At 50.6% G+C, this 21,383-nt stretch overlaps 1 protein-coding gene across 8 annotated transcripts in view; it reads right to left on the reverse strand.

Moving 5' to 3' along the window:
- The window catches only part of zfhx3b (zinc finger homeobox 3b), a 229,888-nt gene that overhangs the window by 53,909 nt on the left and 154,596 nt on the right, over nucleotides 1-21,383 (reverse strand). For 5 of the 8 annotated variants that reach the window (XM_057025267.1, XM_057025265.1, XM_057025270.1 and 2 more), the window contains 3 exons: nucleotides 15,442-17,961; nucleotides 14,748-15,327; nucleotides 13,418-13,914 (listed from right to left, as the gene is read on the reverse strand). In XM_057025267.1, the coding sequence (XP_056881247.1) occupies nucleotides 13,418-13,914; nucleotides 14,748-15,327; nucleotides 15,442-17,925 (3,561 nt within the window). In that variant the 5' untranslated portion in view covers nucleotides 17,926-17,961. The remainder of the gene's footprint in view (nucleotides 1-13,417; nucleotides 13,915-14,747; nucleotides 15,328-15,441; nucleotides 17,962-21,383) is intronic. The other 3 variants (XM_057025271.1, XM_057025272.1, XM_057025269.1) reach the window with 2 other exon arrangements.

The raw sequence follows: 21,383 nt of genomic DNA on the forward strand, positions 1-21,383 counted from the left end.
GGAATGTTGGGATTTGCACGCATCATCCCAGTGACGTCTGTTCATTAAGCAGTCGTTTGTTTTAAAGGAACAACGGGACCAAAGCAAATTTCCACTCGTCATCTCTTTGCTGTCGGCGCTCCGCAGCAGAACGGCATTTTCCATAACAGTGTCAAAACTCATCGTGGCACCGCACAGTCCATCTGTTTCTGTCCCAGGAAAAACCGTATTGACGTGCGTCTGGGGGAGCGAGCGCGGTCCAAAGTTCATTTACAACACTTTTAGTTGCCTGGTGAGCAGAGCAGCCTTTACTACTACTCCCATTACCAAAACTGGCTCATTTCATTGTTTTTTTTTCTTAAATCACACATTAGTCATATTTCTTCCTTAAAAAGACAGACGTATTTCCAGCTAATGAATGTTTTCTAATTTCCGACACAACCTGCTACATGCTGCCGTGCCAACATGTCATAAAACAGCACATTGTGAACTGGGGTGATTAGGGCATAAAGAGGTGACATAGCATCAGTAAAAGCCATATCAGAGGCTTGTTTTGGTCGAAAAAAGACCCGTTTTGGACGAAATTGGTAATATAACTGAGGAAATGATATTACCAGTTGCACATTTACTACCAAATCGTCCAATAATGATTATAGGAATGGTCTGATTTCCCCAACCAGAACCCCAGCTTCCCAGGAGTAAAGCTAGCCCGTTCACTGATCGCTATATGGCTAAAGCTAGCATCCTATTTCTGAACTGGGTCATTCTGTTGGGCTACCTCATTAGCAAAAGAAAAATCATATAACTGCACTTTCCATAAAAATGAAACAAAAGTGCTCATTGATCAGCGCGATCGATTCCGGATCAATAACCTAAACCCTCATCATTCCCAGTGAAGCCTAATTGCGGCTGAGATATAGCTGTCATCACAAAAAATCAAACACAGAGTGGACTAATTGGAAGGGGTAGGGGTGGGATATTGCTCTGGTTATGCTGGCAAAAAGCTTTGTGAAGCCCCAGAAAGACCTGGACAGCCAGTCAGCGACGCTTCCCAAAATAACCGCTCACGCCATTAGCAAGTGTCACCGTAGAGGTCACTGCGCTGCCCATTCGGGGACATTTAATATTGGGAATAGCGAGCTGCCAACCAAGAGGGCTTTGTACCCCCCCCCGCAACTTCTGCAAGGCGGGACAAAACATGACACCAAGGCCCGATTTCACGGGACAGCTTCTGATTTTAAGGTAACGTCTTAGCGAGATGGGCTCTTTGATGCTAATCGAGCTAAAGTTTTAGGGAAAAAAAAGAATCTTGTGAAACGAGTGGCAGCTGGGATGGATATAAGCGATACACACCGGCGTGCTGGCGCTCTTCCTGGCCAGGCCGCGCCACGCTGCGCTCACTTGTGTGGAAAAAATGCCCAACTATTCTTCAAAGCTTCCCACTTTTCCCCTTCCTGTTTATTGATCACACAGAGCTCTTGTTCAGTAATTGTGTGGTAGATCAAGCATGGTAAGCATTAATCTCAACCCCGGGAGGAAAGTGTTAAAGGTAAAGCCTGCTGCAGAATGCATAATTACGGAGCGGCGCTCGGCCGGGGGAGAGCCATACTCCTCCCTCTCACGTTTCTCACACACACTGCCTGCCTGCGCAACCAGAGGCGGCAGAGAGCGACAGAGAGGGGTTGTCGGAGAGCAACGGGAAGTGGATACAGTTTCTAACCACCTCTTACTCCCGCCCTCTACTCTCGCAATCCTTTCTCCCTCTCAGTGCATTCCCAACCAAAGTGCCGGGGGCGCCATGCTTGTAAAGAAACCACAGCCTTTTGAGTGCCTCTTGTATTTACAAACGGAGGCATGTTGGAATCAAAGGAATTACCACATGACATAACACATTAAACAGTTGGCAGATTGAGAATTTATAGACTGAACAGATAGTTACTGTGGTGAGCAGGAGCGCTCCCACTGCAGGATACGGTTTAGTGAGCCGCACTACCGGGAGACTAACTTACCGAGAGCAGAGAAGAGGACAGGAGTCAGACGCGGCAGCTCCCTCCTCTCCTGTCATTCGCTTCGCCTCTTAACACAACAGCTCGGGCTTCACTCCAGGTGGAGACAGCTATCACTTTCCCATCAACTTCCTGTTGCCTCTTGTCTCTCCGCCTCCCCCTTTTTTTTCTCTCTTCTTCTTCTTCTTCTCAACACCCTCTCTCCCTAGCTGCACAACTTGGCTCTCTGTGCCATCTTTGAAGAAACACAAGGCTCTAACCCCTCCTTCCTGCCCCCCCATCAGCTGAATTACCAAAATCTGCCTTTCAGAGAATTTCTACCCCCTTCTGAATCCTCCCCCTCTTCCCCGCGTTGCTGCTCTGCGCAATCTCACCTCAGTTTTTTATTTCGCCCTCATCAGCGGGGGAACTAAAAATAAATGATGAATGGAATATGATATTTTAAAGCCTTATCTCTTAGCTGTTCTTACAGGGGAATAATAGGGTAGTTAATCCTGCAGATCCTACTCAAATTGATTAATCAGCACATGCGGACAATCAAATAAATGATTAATATTCTCCAGTCCTGTGGTTGGACAGTTACCCCTGAAACCATCAGTAATAATTCAGTAAGCCTTCACAGACCACAGGCTGCAGCTAGTCAGCCTCACTCAGCATCATCCGTCTGATGTTCAGCAGGACTTCAACTGCTCCACCAGAAATTCAGAGACATCTGCAGTCCGCCCCCCACCCCAGTCTGCCCCCCCCCCACCCCAGCGTCTGTCCACCTGACCATGTAAACATATCTAAACATGCTACACACCATTGTTATGGAGGGAGAGCCATGAACTGGACCGTGGGGGGGGGGGTGAATGTCTCCAGCTGACAGACAGACAGACAGGTTGACTGAGGCTCCTTTAGGAGCACATTTAACACACCCCCCCCCCCTTTCTGGCTTTTGAGTGCAAACTCTGGGTGAACCTTGTGTCTGAAGGCGGCCAGAGAGCCTTTGGAGCAGCGAGCGAGAGCTGATGACCTGCGTGTAAGTGGAAGGACACAAATAACCGCGTGAGGAAGAAGAGCGATATTAATGCGACGACAACAAGGTGTCGTCCAACTGGAGCAATCCGAGAGCTTCTGGCAGCCGACGCCAAAATAGACAGACTGATCCGGGGAACGGCGAGGAGCACAGTCACGCACGGGTGCCAGTGAAAATGTTTTTGAGCGACGGCCAAGCTCACGGCCGACGTCTCGTGCAAAGCGTCCAGATACTTGTGAACATGTCGGGGACGGATGCTCCTGATCTCTGTCGCTCCTGGGGAAGAAATTCCAGGTTTGCTTCTCCAGAAGTCCTTTAAAAACAGCGCAACAGAGGCAGACCTGCTAGCAGTGCGGGTGAGGGGAGGGCAGAGTCGGGGGGGGGGGGGGGGGGTCCACACCGAAACAGACCTTCATTATTTCCCATTACCTGCACCATTCTGCCCATTCTGCTCGTCAGCCATCTTCATCTCGTCCCGCCACCATTTCTGGCTCTTCTGCATTTGCAAAAAACCCGAGCGAGACAAATATGTGCGTGTATGTGTGTTTGTCCTTGTGTGTGTGTGCGTGGGGGGGGTAAGGTAAACAGAACTTGTAGGTGTGGAATGTCTTGGTCTACGGTGCCGTGGCCTCCTCTGTCGGAGCTCTATTGCGACACACACGCCCTATGGAGCACACATATCGGCCCTGGTGCCTGCTGGGAATTGGAGTTTTTGCTGTGAGACTCCATGGTTCTTATATGCAGCTTTATATTTAATACATTTGATCGGGGCGTGCAGGCGGGGGCGAGCAGCAGCCCCAGCTTATACTCTCCACTTTGATCTCTTTCCTGGGTCCGCTGTTTATATATCAGCCACACAAATATTTATGAGCCCACGAGGAAAATGGCTTGTCTGGTTTGTATCTGTGCCCCCCCCACTCCACCCCCCGTGCTGCGTTCCCTCCCCGTCCTTGCGGTTGATGTGCGGATGAGGCCACAGCGTGAGTGCACAGGCCCCAGGCCACATCCATCATAGCTGCTCCGGCTCTGGCTATTGTGTGGCCCGAGAGAAAGCTGCCCCAACTCAACCAAGTAGCAGGAGGGGAAGAAAAAAACACATTTAGCACTAATGAGGGGAAGAAAGAGGAGGAAAAACCTGCAGGAAGCAACTGGAGCTTCTTTATATGAATTTATGGTCTCAGGAAACCACAAAAATCGCATATCTTCGACTTTGGATGCATTAGCAGATCAATTCATTAACAGGGCCGTGTTCAATAGTTATGACCCACGACTTTGGGGTCACCTATCAGGCCTGTATCTTTACCTATCAGGCACCAGGTCCCCCCCCCCCCCCCCCCCCCCCCCCCCGCCCCAGCTCTGACCTCCTGGATCAGTCTGATTAGCAACAAATACATCAACCATGGAAGCAGGTAAGTATTCTGATGTTGGCCCTCAGTCCACCGCCAGAAAGGAAGGAAAAAGAAATCTAGTTTTGTCTAAGTTGACCTCCAATGGGAGGGGGGGGGTGGGAGGGGGGGTGGGGGGGTGCCTGGTGCCACGCAAACGGACAAAATCGCACAATCCACATAGCAGAATCTGCAGAAGGGAACGTAACCGGATGGTCGACCACCGGACCCGACACGCCGCGCGGATGGATGTGAAGATAGTGCTCCTTGTCTGTGCACGTGTGCACGTGTGCGTGCGTAAAGGCCCATGAAGCAGCAGTATACACGCAAGTCTGTGGGCAGGGATGGAGGCGGGGGGGCTGGAGAGCGGCTGGTCGTGAGGGGACTGGCTTGTGGATCGATGCAGTGATTGGCAGTTAATGGCTTTTCCTGTTCTGCCCTGGTGACCCCGGCCTGACGGCTGTTGCCCCTGATCCGAGGTGGCAGTTGCCGTTTGATTTTCATACTCGGACCTCCCGACGGCTCCCGACGGCTTCATCGCGCCTCATCACTGTGAGGTGGGGTTGGATACGGCAGGGTGGGGTCTGCTCTCGACCTTCTGCTGGGCAGATGTCGGGACGGCTCTTTATGAACAACCGTAATAAACTACAGAAAAGGTCGTTCACAAACGCCGCGTATCCAAACAAACAATGATCCAAATCCGCTTGTGCCGAAGGCCGTCTGCGTCTCTGTCCCGCCTTTCAGCATGGAAATGAATCCATTCATCATTTGAATAATACTTTGCATCCCTGATATCGAAATCTCCCGTTCCAACGCTAACAGCTCCCAGAGTTCTCGTTGAAACAGAAGCCGTGCAGACGGCCCTTATGGCTCAAATTATTCCAACATGACTATTCCAACCCAAGACGCATAAATTTAGGAAATTCCTATCTAGTGACAGAGATAGCCCATCTGCAGGATGGAACCATGTTTGAATTATTCAGCGCTCTTTAATTTTAGGGCGAGTGTTGATTGAATGTGGTGACATTATTAAAAACGAGTTTGTGGTGCTGGCAGGAGAAGCAGAGAGGGATTAGACTGTGCAGTCTGGTGGTGAGCTCAGTGGCTGTGGAGGCTTCCTCTGCTGTCTGCATGAAGAACGGGGGCCTCTGTAAATCAGCTCAGGGCCTGCAGAGGGCTTCCTGCAGCAGCAGCGGCGACGCTGCTCTCGCTGGACAAACGTCTGCACCTCTGCTGATTAAAACCCTGCGTCAGAGGAGACGAGCTCAAAACTAAAACACACGCGTTTGCCCCCCCCCCGCGAGGCTATGCTGCTCCGTCTATTCTGGGCATCGCTCATGAAGGAATGCGAAGGCCATAAAGTATCAGTGCCCTTGAGAAGCTGAAGAGCATTCTTGTTCCCAACCCTTAAAGCTGTCTCTCTTTTCACTCGCTATCGCTTGTTCACCTCCGACGCGGAGCACCGACGCGGAGCGCCGACGCGGAGCACCCACCGACGGCACCTCTTCGTTTAAGAGCATTACTGCCGATCCAAAAAAGACGAGGAGCTTCTTTCGTAATAGTCATCCGATGAAACGTGAGCTCCTCGGCTCCGCCGCCGTGCCTCTTACAACGCCGCCTTGTTTTTTCCATTCTTCCCGTTTGAGGAGATTCGGCTTTCTCTGCTCGTTCAAAAAGTGGTGATGAGAAAACAAGATGCACAGTGATCGTTTTCCGGAGCCCCTAATAGAAACCACATGACACCTCAGTCTGCATCGCTTAATTACAAAAGGATGAAACCTTCTCCTCTACATCTGGAGAAAACATCGTCTGTGAACACTGATAGATTTACAGCTCCCCGTTCTAACCCTGAACTCCGGCACACAGCAATTAGTCCAAAACACGGATAGACAACCAGCGCTATGAAGTTGCGGGCTAGCGAGGGCCTCAGAGGCCCCGTCTTTCAAATAAAACACTCTGCAGGAAGAAGTTCTGCAGGAAATCGGGAGACGGATCATTTTAATTCCAACCTCAGTGGTCACGGGGAGGTGAGTCCGGCGCGCTTCGCCTCAAATTCCCCGCCTGTAACCCGTCCAGGAGAGGCGGCGCGCTCGCGGGCGTCGGCGTCTCTCTGACCCGGCGCCAGCGACTAAACAGCCAATGGAAATCAAGCGAGGAATCGCTGAAGTTCTGCGATCCGCGTAATCAATGCACCACAAAATGGAAATACCCCGGGGGCAGTTTTGTTGTGAGGAAACATCCGGGAAAAAACCCAGACGCTCCGCGCTCAGTGCGGGAGCTGTGGTGATAACGAGCGCGGCGTGCATCACGCGGGAGCCGTGTGCTACATGGCAACCATCTACCGTCTGAGCTTCCTAACTTGACCATCATTACGTGGCGGATGACTTGCCACGGGGAATAAAACAACAGCCAGAACCACGTCTCCAACATTCTGTACGATTTATTTGTCCCAGGACTCCACTCTGTATCCCGATCCAAACAGACCGGCGCTCCCAGTGTGCTCGTCCTGGCACCTGACACCTCTCCGCCTGCCCTCAGCTGTCTCTTCGCTCTACCTCGCTGCCGAACCTCGGCGCTGAGTAGTTGTGTGGCCCCGACCACTCAGAGAGCATTAATCTGTTGGCTTAGCCCCTGATGTATTGATGGCGCGGAGCCGGCCCAGCTACCGTCCTCCATCCCTTCAGCTTAGCATCCATGTAGCACCGCAGGAGCCGCTGCCGACCTGCCAGTTGTCACTGTTGCTCTTTTGAATGACGACAGGTCGTGACATTGACATGGAGCATCTGGGGGGGTGCTAACAATCCAATCCATTGTGTGACTGAGTTACAATAACATACTCAGTTGCAATAAATGTCTGAATGTTTGAAGTGCCAATTCCTGATGCTCTCGCCTTGAAAAAGTGATACGAGACGGGAGAAAATCCTTGATTACACGGGTTAATCCAGCGTCGGTGGTCTTCAGAAAGAGGCTGATCTCGAGCTCTGCGGGACGTTTTCTGCCCTTTAAACAATAGCCCCCCATCTCTCCTGAATACAAAAACGAGGCCTTCGTTTTAAAGACGTGCCGAGGCGAGTCTAAAAACCATCGTGAGCAATCGTAGACCCGCTCGTTTCAGCTGAGATTCCGAGTTCTCGCTGCTCTGGGATGGTGGAAGCAGATGGGTTGAAGCCACGTAGATGTTTAAATTTTCCTCATGATTGAATTAAAGATACCCAAGCCTCAACAGATCGCTGGAGACCACCCACCGGTCTACGTTTTGCTCCGACTTGCTTTGGGGAGTATTTGTTTGAGTTATTTTTATCAACACGGGGCAATAAGGAAGGGGGAATACGGTCGGAACAAAAGAGGGACCCTGGTCGGAGGAACAAATCCTTATCAGGAACATTCATCAGGGCCAGTGTTAGTAATACCAACCACTGCATATCAAACAGGAATGGTGTTATCTTTCCTTTAATAACTCACACAGGCCATAAAAAGTGAGCTAGCATCCAACTCCGAGCTTGCACTGAAACATCTGCTAACTTCTCTACACGTTCCCTCTTTATGAGCTCAGTGCGGAGCCGCTGCGGAGGGCTGGAACACACTGAGCTCTTTCTTCTCTGACAACTGTGGTAAACAGCCACAGATAAAAAGCTGGGAAGAGACCAGTCGAGCAGATTGCTGCCAACCCCTCGTCTTTGACTGTCACTTTGTAAATCCCGGCAACACCCGCAGTGGCGCAGTTGCACGCGGAGCCCAATCAGCAGCCGCAGCAGCAGCAGCTGCTGTGCCACAGGTCAGAGCCCGACCCTCGTTCCCCTCTCAAAGGGTGGGAGCTAGAAAAGTTGTGAAATTCTTGCACGCTGCCAAACACTAAGCCCTTCTACCCCCCCCCACCCCCGCTCGTCTGACAGCCCCTTTCTCCGGTCCAGCCTTTGTTTTGTTTTTTTGTTTTTTTTGCTGCGCGCCACTCCCTCCTCGACCCGCCCACCGCTCCAACTTCCCGAGACGAGTTTTTAGGTATGGATTTGATCCGGAACCCTGCGGGCGACGTCCAGTAGAGCTTCTACTGGGTCCCACGCAGAATTCTGAGCGAACCAGAGGATGAAACCTCCACGAGCAATTAAAATGATACATTTCTTGAGCTTTATGTTGTCATTTGTGGCACTTTAGATGACCAGATTGCTCTCTCTCCTCCTCCTCCTTCCTTTACGGTATGTGTGTGTGTGTGTGTGTGTGTGTGTGCATTCACAGGCCTGTGCATGTGAAAGGAGAGAATGGGCTGTCTCCCAGGATGTGCAGCGAGCGCTTTATTAGAGCGGTAGTACCAGTAAATCAGAGCTCAGCTCTTCCTGGAAGTGCTGCAACCTTTCCCACTGAGCACTATTACTGAACAATCATAGGCTAGCCATGATAATTAGCAGAGTATCTATCCATCCAACCCTCCTGTCGCCCCCCCCCATCCCCTTTCTCCTGTCTCTTTCTCCATCATGCTCCTATTAACCTCTTCTATCAAATGTCTGGAAGTATCAGCTGAGTGAATGATGCCAGATGCTGTTTTGCAAACTCTCGATTCGTGACACAGTTTCTGTCCCGAGAGCTGATTTTTTTTTCTTCTTCCCCAGCTGCTTCAATAACAGTCGTGGTTTGGGCGTCGTGACGTAAGGCGGCTTCATTCAGGAAACAGACGGGCCGGTCGTGTCATCTATCAGGTATTTAGGCTGCGTCTGAGGCCCGAGATGGACGGACGCTTTATTCTTCCCCGGCAAAAGTGCTCTCAGATCATTAAAACGAGCGCCGAGACGTTTTCCATGATGACCGTGGCGATTTGTGGGAAACCTCGTCTGTAATCTCCTCTCTCAAAGTTTGCAAGGCACGCAACAACTTCATTTGCTCCCAAAGCTGTTTGTGTGACCCGGAGTTCAACTCCAATAACAGAGGCGTCTTAAATGCAACAGCCTACGGACACGGAGGACTGCAGCCAGTTCTGACCCTCGGGTCATCACGCGTCGGATCATGGGCGAAACACCTCAGCTCCACTTCCTGCGTGGAGCCCTTCCTGTACTACCTCGTTTCCTCCATCATGTGTCACTGTGATTATTTGGTCTTGGCCGAGTGTAAATGTTTCGGTGTTCTTTGGGGTTGGATTGAAGGGCAAAATAAGCACGGTTGCTTTCTCTCGCATACAGATGCACGCCGTTTGTCACCGGGCCAGCTGGGCCCCACTTAGCCGCTAGGTTAGCGCAGTTAAAAATACCGAACACGTGTCCGACGGCCTCTCGCCACAAAGTGAAGCGGAGCGTGCGTGAACGAGGGTGTGTGTCACCCGCTGGCTCAACAGACCGGGACAAAGGACGGCAGACGCGAGGGTGACGGCGCTTTGTTGTCTGACCGTTCCCCATCTGATAGTAACGGCACTTTCTGCCTTTCTTTCCATGGCCAAGCGGCATCTGGAGTGGATTTTGTGCGAGCAGACACCGAGGAACATGATTACACTCAGCTAACTGCGCTCTAAACTGATTATGCATGTGCCAAGCTAATGGACTACATTTGCAAGAGGAAAAATAACATCAAATCAATCTCAATTACCGCCGATTGCACTGGCCCCCGAGACAAGGAAGGTAGCCAGCGAAAGCCCCATGCCACCCCCACCCACCCCCCCTTTCTCCCAACCCTTGACTGGAACCTAAGGCCTGTGGTGGCTTTGGTTAGGCTCCACCCTTTCTGCCTGGCCAGGGGAGCCAAGGGAGCCTGGGAGCTGGAGTTTTCCGACTCATCTCACCTCAGCGCTGAGACACAGCCAAGATCCACTAATGATCCAAGGGCCGAATGTGTTTATCACATATGTGGTTACGTGTAAAAGGACAAAACAAAAGCCTGAGTAAATCACTGAAAATACCCCGACACAAGAGGCCGACAGCTCCATCCTCTCGTGTTCAGAAGGGACCAATGAATGAGACGCATGTGGAATAAGAAGGAGCAGAAGTTAGCTTTGGAGCGCAGGAGTGCGCTGGCAGAGGTACACGGCGCTCATAATGGGCATCTTTCAACCCAGGGCCCGGCACATGGGGGGAGACGCCATCACCCCCCAGCGTGTGGCGGTCACCGCGGTCCGGGTGACTCGCTGAATCTTTCTGTGATCTTTTGGAACATTCCAATACATGGGGCAGTGGGGGGGGTATTTTTAGAAAGCCCTAATATGGGCCGCATACCACAGACTCTCAAATTATCCCATCCAGCTTAGGCCTCAGTTTAAACCTTCCTTTTTAATTCCAGTAATTATAGGCTCCAATTTATATGGAGCTATGCACACAAAGAGCCTGTTTAATGCAAGCCAGTTTGATTTGGGAAAAGTGTCCCAACTGTCTCCCACATTTTGCCTTCTGTTTGTGCTGACTTGATGATTTTTTTTTTCCCTAAAAAGGTTCAAAATTGTGCTATTTCAGCCTGATTTATTCCGGGAGGAATAAACAAATGGTGGTTTTACTTTCCTTCTTTACATCAAACCTCGCGCTGGCTCTGCAGGCCCGTGGGCCACTGGTGGGCTCCATGCTGGGCCGTATATCTTTAGGGACGCTAAATCAAACGGGATATGAGGAGCCAGTGGGTCTCACAGCCATGCACTTGCTGTCTGTTAATCACAATTGTCAGTCATAAAATAGCGCAATAATTCATGCCAACTGCATAACATCTGCGTTTCCAAGCGCCGTCTCAGATGACGGAAGCCCGTTAGGACCACGGTGGTCTCGAGATGAGACAAAAAGGTAATTTCTGGACAAACCCGCACACTCTTACTCTGAATATCAATTGGTTTAAAGAAATATGGAGCCATCTTAAGAGGCTTAAGGCTTAAAAAATGATCACGCCTGGATGTGTTGTACATAGTTAATCCCCCTTAGCCGGAGCTGCAGTGTGACATATTTCTCCTCTCTTTTAAAACTCTTGTGCAGTAAAACAGACAGGAGGGGAATCAAGTCTGTTTCCCTTTTGCCTTTGGGGCACATGGCAAAGCACAGAGCGCGAAGGATAATGTAACAGAAATGGCGCCTGTCCTGTGAGGCAAAAACAAAAGGTGTGAGGATCAAACAATATGAGGGGAGCCCATCTAATTTGATCTAATATAAAAGGATCTTTGGAATTTGGGCCAGTGGATGAAAGACAATGGAGCTGAGTTGGGAGAACAGAGATGTACCTCAAAGCTAACTGAACACGTTTAGCATGTAGCATACCCAGTTTCCTCACCATAAGAGACAGTAAACTGAATCTAATGAATAATATGCACTATACTAGCATGTGCTTGGTGCTATGCTAGGTTTAACGTGCTAGCAAAATGGGGACTGATATAATGCAAGTAAAGGAAATGCAGCCTGACGTGCTGCTCTCTCCTGGGAAAAGTGTCAGTAACAACAGCTCCAAAAGTGTGCACTGTCAGAGCCGTGGAAGGAAAAATATTGTTGTTGTTGCTATTACTCCTCCAAGATTTGGCGAAGGCCTGACTGATCAATTCTGCTGCTTTAGAAGCTACAATTAGCAGTTTCCCTGCATTTTCTGTCAGCTTTGGCTCTGTCTGATTGTGCAGTTTTCCCCTTTTAACTGCATTTCCCTGGTTGGCTCAGGCAATGTTTGATCTGTGGAAATGAGTCTGTTATGCTGGAAGGCCAAACCGATGCCGAGCGTGAAACAGAAACGTCGAGTTCTCGAGGCCGTAGTCGGCTGTAAAACATCACCCAAGAAACTGATGCTGTGCTGCAATTACTGACAGGCCTGATGAGAAACAGCAGCAGCTCTTATATATTCTAGATGCACCACCTGTATAAATTAGCGACTATGTATTCCTGCTACAATGCTTGAACCCCTATTTCAACACAAAGTCCACGTGAACAGGAAATCTGTATGCTAGCCCCGTGTTTCTCAGGGATCATCAATTACGCTGGATAATTTAAAAACAAAAAAACCCCAAAACCTTTCTTCTTAGAAACAGGCAGGGGATGGCGGTAGAAACGTGCCGAATATTGGAAATGTTTGAATAGTCTTCCTTGTTGGGAGACTACACAGCACGCTAGCTTGGTTCAAACGAAGGGGTTATTACTTGGAGGCATTAAGTGTTCTCTGTCCGACTCTGGATCTACGTCTTCATCCAGTATTGTTATGTCAGCGCCCGCGTGGCTTCAGTTGTCTGCGTTGTGTGTGTGTACAGCTATGCCAGGTCGGGTAAAGTGCAGAGAGGATGAAGCCGCAGACACACGGGATAGGTACCTAAGTGGAATCAGGCCCGTTAGATTTATGGCCATTTGTTCGGAGAGTGTTCATCCATTGGCTATTATGGAATGATTAGAGGAGAAGGTGAAGCTCCAAGTCCAGCAAAAATCAATAAGGCTGTCGAGAACGATTCAGCCATTCCCGCTCCGAGGAGTATTAGCACCAAACCTCTGTCTCCTTGCACTTGTTCATTCGTCTCCAAGTGATTCTCCCGTAAGCCGGCTTCACCTGCAGCGTTCTCCTGGTGGTGGCCCCGCCTCTGCTGGACTCCTGGGAAGGTGCCGCGCTGCCCGGCTATCATGCAGCCTCTGAATCCCCAAACTACGGAGCGGAATCCCCAAACTACGGAGCAGAATCCACAAACTACGGAGCAGAATCCACAAACTATGGAGCAGAATCCCCAAACTATGGAGCAGAATCCACAAACTACGGAGCGGAATCCACACACTACGGAGCAGAATCCACAAACTACGGAGCGGAATCCCCAAACTATGGAGCAGAATCCCCAAACTACAGAGCGGAATCCACAAACTACGGAGCGGAATCCACAAATTACGGAGCAGAATCCCCAAACTGGAGCAGAATCCACAAACTATGGAGCAGAATCCACAAACTACGGAGCAGAATCCCCAAACTACTGTTCCCAAGATGAAACGGAGACCCCGGTCTTCTCAAACTTGTCTATACCTGATAGTGCCAACGTATGTATTCGCTCCCACTCAGGAAGGATGTGCAGGATACACCATGTGGGTGTCACGTGCCTGGTGAGGACGCCGGGGCGACCGACTCACCTTGTAGACCTTGAGGCTGGCCTCGTGCCGGGAGTTGACGGTGTGCATCCTCAGCTTCTCCAGGCTGTTGGTGTAGTAGTCGCACGCGTTGCACTTCAGGTGCACCGGGTTGCCGATGGCCACGCATTTCAGGCGCCACTCGTTGCCTTTGCCCCCTTCCTTGATGTGGGCCACCAGCTGGTACTTCTGGACGTGCTTGTCCGTCTTGCAGTGCAGCTGGAAGTTGGCCTTGAGCTGCGTGGTGTAGTGGCACAGCTTGCACTGGTGAGAGTCGCCCACCACGGCGTGCCACTCTTCCTCCGGGAGGCTGCGCTCCGTTCCCATGTGCATCCCCAGCACGTCCAGGTTGTCTGTGGTGAAACGGTTGCAGACGGCACACTGAAAGAGCTTGAGGGAGGGGTCGCTGGTCTGGGACAGGCTCTCTCCCAAGGTCATCAGTTCTTCAGACACTAAGTGCCCACCGCCGAGCCGCATGTCCATTGGGATTTCCCCACCTACTAGATGAGAAGGAACACAAACGGAGACGGGAAAAGATTAAAGCTGATGTTAATTGTTATTTGTGACTGCATTAAAGATTGGTGCTACTGGCACCATCAGGCCATTCATCACTGCCAACGCTGTGTGTGTGTACGCATGTATGCTAATAATATATATACATCCACATATAATTTGCTTTGACTTTCCCACTTCCTTTTCTCCAGTCTGGTTCTACATCAACGTGGACACGTAAGCGATTCATCCTGTTGGAGCCGAGGCTACGGGGGAATGAGGAAATAGAAATAAACGGTGACCCAGTGCCCCGGGAGACCACAGAGTAGCGACGTCCTCGAAGGGCGACTTTAAAAATAAATGTTAAAAAAGGAAAGGGCGCCAGAGAGTTCCTTGCCTTTGCTAGCTGATCTTCAGTCCCCCCCCCGCCCAGACGGACGACGGACACTCGACCCTGCCTGGCTTTACACTAAATTCACTCCGGCGGCTCCTTTTTTATTTATTCCTGCACAGCGCATTCTTCTCCCAGACTTTTCTGCATTAGGGGAGTTTTTATGGGCCCGGGAGGCCGACCTTGGGGCAGCCCGGCTCTGGGAGGCAGAGCTCTTGTTGCACTTTACCCCCACGTGTCTCTTACACTCCCCTCCTATACATGATCAATCAGACTGGGTTCCTTTTCCATCACTGAGGTCTGACTGGAAAGTAAATGTAAATTCTTTTTCAGTCTTTATCTAAATCTGAACGCCTGGATTGATGGTTTCTAAAGCGATAAAACTTCCCTTTATCGGTTTTTGCCAGCTAACAACGTTGCTGAGCGTCGTGGAGGCGAACCGGTGCTCACCTAGCGCAGGAGCCAGCGCCGCTATGTTGGGATCCAGGTGAAAGTTCCCCATCAGGTACTGGGCCTCGGCGCCAGCGGGGTCGATCTTGAGGCCCGGTGGAAGGCTCATGTTCTGGGTCAGGTAATACTGGTACAGCTCGGCCTCCGAGGGGGAAGGCATGGCCCCCAGGCCGAGGCGGCCGTGCTGCATCTGCGTCACGTTCTGCTGGAGCAGCATCATGTTGTGCATGTGCTTCTCGCTGGTCATGTGGATGCGAAGGTTCCGCGCCACGTTGGTCTCGTAGTCGCAGATCTCGCACCGCCACGTCGGTTTGCTCTTCAGCTTGGTCGGAGAGGGGGCCCCGCACGGCCCGGACATGTGGGCGGAGGACTGCGTCGGGTGGTGGTGGGGAGGGTGGTGGCTGCTGGCCTGGGTCACCGACGGCACCGACACCACCCCCCCTGGAGCGTGCCCGAAAACCTGCTCCTGGGCGGCGGCGATGGAGCCGCCGTTCTGCAGCGTCTTCATGTTGTTCAGGTGCTTATCCGACTGCATGTGTATGCTCAGGTTCCCCTTCGTGGTGGTGGAATAATTGCAGACCTGAAATCACAACACATTTTCTCTTCAATTGCAGTTCATTCTAAGAAAATCATTTGAAGACGTACGGCCTCGAGAAATCGATAGCAGCAGCTGCTCGGGCGCTAGGCTACGTACCTCGCACCGGAAGGGCTTGTACCCACAGGTATAGCTCTCCCCACGAGCCAGGCGGGGGTGGCTCTGGCCGCTGCTGCAGTACATACAGGAACCTCCAGATTCCGGGTGTTTCTCCTTCATGTGGGCCTCCAGGGTCTGCTGGTACTTGTAATGCCAGTTGCATTTAGGACATTTGAGTGTCTTGCATGAGTTACGCGAATGCATCATAGTCATGTGACCACCCAAGGAGCGCGATGAACCCAAAACAGTGTCACATTTAGGGCATTCGACTCCACTGCCTCCACTGCCGATGGACCCATGGTTCTGTGAACACTCGCCTATGGCTGTGATGTCACAGGAAACCCCGGGGAGGGGGTGGGAGTGGCCATGAGTTGGGGGGTGGAGGTGATGGTGATGGTGGTGCAAATGGTGATGGGGCAAAAGGGCTTCGTTTTCCTCCTCTCCCTCTGCCGGGCAATCATTTGGTTCTGGAGCTGTGGCACTATCTCGATTGGCACTTTCGTCAGCAGCAGCGTTGGAGGAGAGAGGTGAGGAGGATGTGCCAGCAGCGTCATCCTCACTCCTTCGGATGGCGGCTGCTGCCATTGCCATGGGGACGGTCGGGCCCTGGCAATTAAAGCTCAGAGGGAGCTCCAAGGTCCTCCCTCCACCATCTGAAGCTGAACTCTCTTTCTTGACGGACGAGGAGGTGGAAGTAGGGGCTTTGCTGTTTAGTGTGGAATTGACTGCAGAGGTGCAGGCAGAAGGCTGGAGAGTGCTACTAGGCATTAATAAAGGAGATTTGGAAATGCTTTGGTTTGAGACAGCTGGTTCCCCTACTTCCCCTCCACCACTGCTACCGTTGCCACTACAGGATACTGCAGCAGTTTTAGCCTCCACCTCCTCCTCCTCCCCCCCTAATAGCAGTTCCGCCTCTTCCTCCGAGCCCATCAGGTGGCTTAAGAGGTGGGTTTTCTGTTCCTGTCCATCTTTGTCCCCGTCACTTCCCTTGCATGACAGCTCTTTCCCAACAGGCTTCTCAGTTCTCGCTCCCTGTTTGGGCAGGGCACCGGAGTCTTTGGCCGAGCCTGACGATGAGGTAAGAGTGGATGCTTTGGGAACGCTCAGTCCTCCGACAGAGAGCACCGAGCTGAGCGGGGTTTGTTGCTGCTGCTGCTGTTGCTGGAGGCCAGAGTCAGAGTCTTTGTTCAGGAGGGCCTCGCTGCCCCCGTTGCTGCTTTCTGGCTCCAGATGAACACCACTAAACGTGCCATAGAAGCTCTGGCCAGAATTAATAGGGTGCAGGGTTGGTGGCAGAGAAGTGCTCTTAGTTTTTGGTTCCAGGAAACTGATAAGGGGCTCTTTGTCCTTCCCGATGCCCTGGATGATGGCAGACGCTTGTTTTTCCCCCAGCAGCTGCCTCTCATCCTCACACAGTGTAATATGGTGATCATGGACGGCATGGGTGGCAAAAGAACGCGCATAGCCAAAGGATAGCTTGCAGAGAAAACACATGAGGATGGGCTTCCCCTTACCATACAGGGCGAGCCCATCGAATTTGGAAAAATCCACATTGTTGGGAACGTCTTTGGATACACAGGACTTCTTGGCAGACCCATCGCTGTTTAGGTAATCCTTGTTGCTTTTGTGCCGAACGTCGAAGACACGGTAACTGTGCAGAACAGGGCTGAGTCCTGCCATGGTTGAGGTATTGGGGAAACCTTGATCTGAATTTCCAAACCACTTCCCGAAGGAAGAGGCTATGTGAAATGTGTTGATGATCTGAGGGTAGACTGTGGATGAAGCCCCGGCTGGTTCCCCCGCTTTCCCTCCACTGGTGAAAGAGTTTGTGGGAAGGAGGCCCGGTACCACGCTCCCACCACTTTGGATCAACTGACTAAGGCTCTCTACAATGTAAGCCGAGCCGTCCGGCTGGTAAACTATTTCTCCAGTCAGGTTCTCTACATCACTGATGTCCTCTTCCTCTTCATCCTCTCCTTCATCACTTCCGCTCTCAGGTGCTCCCTGCTGTTGCATGGGCTGGTGCCTCAAAAGAGTAGGCATGCCCCCTCCTCCTGAAGTCATGGGCACCCCAGGAAAGGGTTGAAGACTTGGAAAACAGCTGTCGATCTCCATGTCATCCAAGTCCTCGGATTCTTCCTCTTCTCCACAGCTCGCTGCCTCTTGTTCTCCGTCCTGGAGACCGTCTCTTCTGGAACGCAGCTGGCCTGTTCCAGAGCTGTCACGCTGGACCTGGGGAGACGTCTGATTAAGCTGCTGCTGCTGGGATTGTAGCTCTCTCACCCCGTCATGCAGTGCACTGGGATTTTGGGACTGAGTGGGGTAAGGAACAGAAAGAGACAGGGGGTCCAGGGAAGAGGCCTGGTTGGTACAAGGGACCTGTGAGCTAGAGTGATCGTTCCAGGGCTGTGGTACTTGCTGCTGCTGGGAGGAGCCTAGCCCATCGTCTGTCCCAGAAACCACAGGAGACTCACAGCTGTCCATGCTGATGCCTACATGAGGCGTTCATCGCATCCAGGCCTGGAGGGACACAAAATTGGAGAAGAAAATGTCAGTTCTGTAATTACGTTATTTACCAAACCAAGGGAAAAGATACAACATTTTATTGGCAAACGTATCATTAAATGCCAAAGTTAGGATCATTATTTTGGTGGTACCGGCTGAAGGAAAGTTTAGTCTTTGGGTGCTAAGATAATTGGGGCTTCGTTTTCAGCACTGTATAGATAATATTATTTTTAATGGCAGTAAGGTATTATCGGGGTGGTATAATTTACACTGAAGCCAGGAGTTATCAGCGGGTCTGGAGCCTTTCATCCTGAGTGAAAAAGGTATATGTATAGGAGAATTCCGAAAAGAAGAAAACCAAATGGATTTTACTGCAGGTGACAGACAAAAGTCGGAGATATAATTGGGAAAATGACACTATGCTCATTACGCAAGATTAGGTACTTAAAACAATACCTGAGACAGACACTAATAAGGCTTCAACGATTCATCTTCCTGCCATATCAGAAAGGTACCATCTTTTATCTGCACCTTCAAAACAACACCCCTAATCTTATATTCCACAAATCCTACATCCGTTTTTAATTAACTTGCAGCCAGGGGAGAAAAAAAAGGAGAAACAGGCTAACTTAATGGATCAAACAGATTCCTTGTGAGATAATTAAAACGGCGAGAAGCCACCCATCAGCACATTTACATAACTAAAAAAGGCAAAATGACATCTAAAATAGGCTATTTTTAAAAGGCATCGCCATCATTTCAATGTCATCGAGTTACAGGATGTGAGTGTGTGTGTGTGTGTGTGTGTGTGTGTAATCAATATAGATGGATGTAAACTGCATGGAGAGAAAGAAAAACCAGGGTTTGCGTGGACCCAGAACGCATCAGCTGGGCTGGGACTTGACTGCAGCTGTGTTTGGATCCTGCATTCAATAACCTCCATGCACGGCCGTCCTCCGCCTCTGAAATAATAAATGGGAGCTGAGCTTTCGGGAGCTGGCCATGCCCCGAGCATCTGAGAGGCCCCAACACAGGCTGCAATTTAGAGCGTGCGAGAGATAAAATGATAGCGCAAGATACTGCTGAGCTAATAATTTTATTAAAGGGATGCAGCCAACATTGATTAAAGGGGGCAATCGGGCTGAAACCAATAACTCTAGGCTGCCCTTTAACCCAGCGCTGCTGAATATTACATGAGCAAAGTTTCCCGGCACCAAGCTCACAGTCGTGTCCCGGCTGATTAGCACATTTGCTGCTTGCACTTGATTTATTTACTTATTTACTTAAGGATGCAAATTTGTGCTGTGATCAGAATGGAGCCTTCCCCCACAGCCCGGCGTATTAACCAGTGAGGGAGCGCAGAGATTGATCATGTCTGTCTGCCACTTCATGAATGTCTGATGAGGCTTGCTCTCACCCAACATACCTGAGACCTCTTAAGCTTTCACGCACTTTAACTATGACGAACAACGGACCCCCGGTTAAAGCGCCTCCCGACTTCAGGATGAACAAGAACGGACGAGATGACACCCGGTGAACAAAGGAGCAATAAATAACTGGAGAGCTGTAATGATAAAGCAATGGGTTTGATTCACAAAATATAAATGTGGTGGCAGAGATAATGTTGATGTTATTGTCATAAATACCTGGGGATGGATATTTTCTGTCATTATGAAAAGCCCCTTTTGTTTACACACTGCCGCTAACCTCTGTGACCCCTCCCTTGCTTTGGAAATAGAATGAAAGATATTAGACTGGCTGGCTTATTATCAAGATTGCTCTATAGAGCCAGACATGATTTAGAGAAGGCTGCCACAGTGAGTGAGGGGATACCAGCCCTACTGGTCTGTATTTATTATCTACTCCATTAATAAGAAGCCATGAGCTCAACAGCCATTTCACACAAATGGACTGGAGGCAGCGCGAGCGAATGCTAAGAGAAAATATGCCACATGTCAAAGAGACAGCGGTCCTTCAGGCTTAAACACGTGGAGAAACCGAACAAAATGAAGGCACAGAAGCAAAATGAAGACGTGTCTTCCGTGGATCCCGTATGCTATTCACGACGTTTCCTCGTAATCTTCCCATCAGCCCCGGCTTCAGGCTCCAGTGGCTGTTAAAAACAAGCCTGAGGAACAGTAGGCCGACACATTCAAAGGCAGTTGGTTCAAACGAAATCCAGCCTCCTTTACAAAAGTCTCTTCAGACTAAGGAAAGAAGGGAATCGCTGCACGCCGCCGCGGTCGCCACGTCCACCATCCATTCCCATTATCGCCGCAAGATACCTGAAGCAATTAGCAGCAGACAGGCTAACGCGATGACTCTTGATCAGCGCCAGAGGTCCGAGCCAGTCGTTGTGTTTGCCAAACGGAAAACAGGATTGTCCTTTAAAATCAAGATGGTGTAATCCAATAAGCCGCAGCGGTTACTGATGAGCAACGGGATTGGCTGGAGTCGGCGCGTCGCCGATGGACCGGCCGATACGACGCTGCGTCTCTCCGAGGTCTGCTCGGCTCAATGACACCTCTTTAAATTAGGAAGAGTTTTGATCTCTGGGAGGTACTACACAAGTCTGGAAAACAAAGAGATGATGAAGGGGAAAGTGGAGGAGTTTGACATCTCAATATGAAAAACTAATGATGGAGCGGCGAGTGAATGCTTTATGGAAGATGACCCAGGCTGACTGGGAACGAGGTCGCAGTTCTCTGTTGCATACTGGCACCAACGCAGCACGGAAGAGGGGGTCGCGGTGGCTCTCGCCTTTGTCTTGCATAATGAATGCGGGCTCGGTGGCCTGACAATAAGCACGCTGTCCGCAGCCAAAACACGCTTTAGCTGACAATATAAGATAATCAGCAGGAAGAGAAGGCCAGATTCCTCTGCTGATCTGAAGAAGAGCGTGTCCATGCACGGATCCAGGCTGCAAACACTAACGTCGCCTGTTCTCCACAGCTTCACTTCCCCTTCGCTCACTCCACACACACACACACACACACACACACCACACACACACACACACATGTACATACACACACACGTATATATATGAACCCTGGGAAACAACCTTCACTCTGTCAAAGCTGTGGTCTGGGTGGTTTTGGGCAAGGATGGAAAATGAGATAAGTTTCCAGTTATGGTTCTTTTCATTAGGTGGGATTTACCAGCCAACTGAGGGAGGAATTAAAGTCTAAGGAACCATCTGATTATAAGCATCCCTGATCACCTGCCTGAAGGCCTAGTTTTACCTCCAGAGGACCCTGCTCTCCAGGGTTTCCTAGGGGAATTAGCTCAGTCTCAGCATTAGCTGAGAACACCACCGCGTTATGGGAGTGGTGAAGCTCTGACCCCCGCTCCCACATGCCAGAGTAAGAGAACCCCTCTTTCAGATGGTTCCCGAATAGGCCTGGAACACCCCTAACAATACTCCCCGGCTGATT

This window comes from Takifugu flavidus, chromosome 2, assembly GCF_003711565.1.
Source record: "Takifugu flavidus isolate HTHZ2018 chromosome 2, ASM371156v2, whole genome shotgun sequence".
NCBI classification, from domain to species: domain Eukaryota; kingdom Metazoa; phylum Chordata; class Actinopteri; order Tetraodontiformes; family Tetraodontidae; genus Takifugu; species Takifugu flavidus.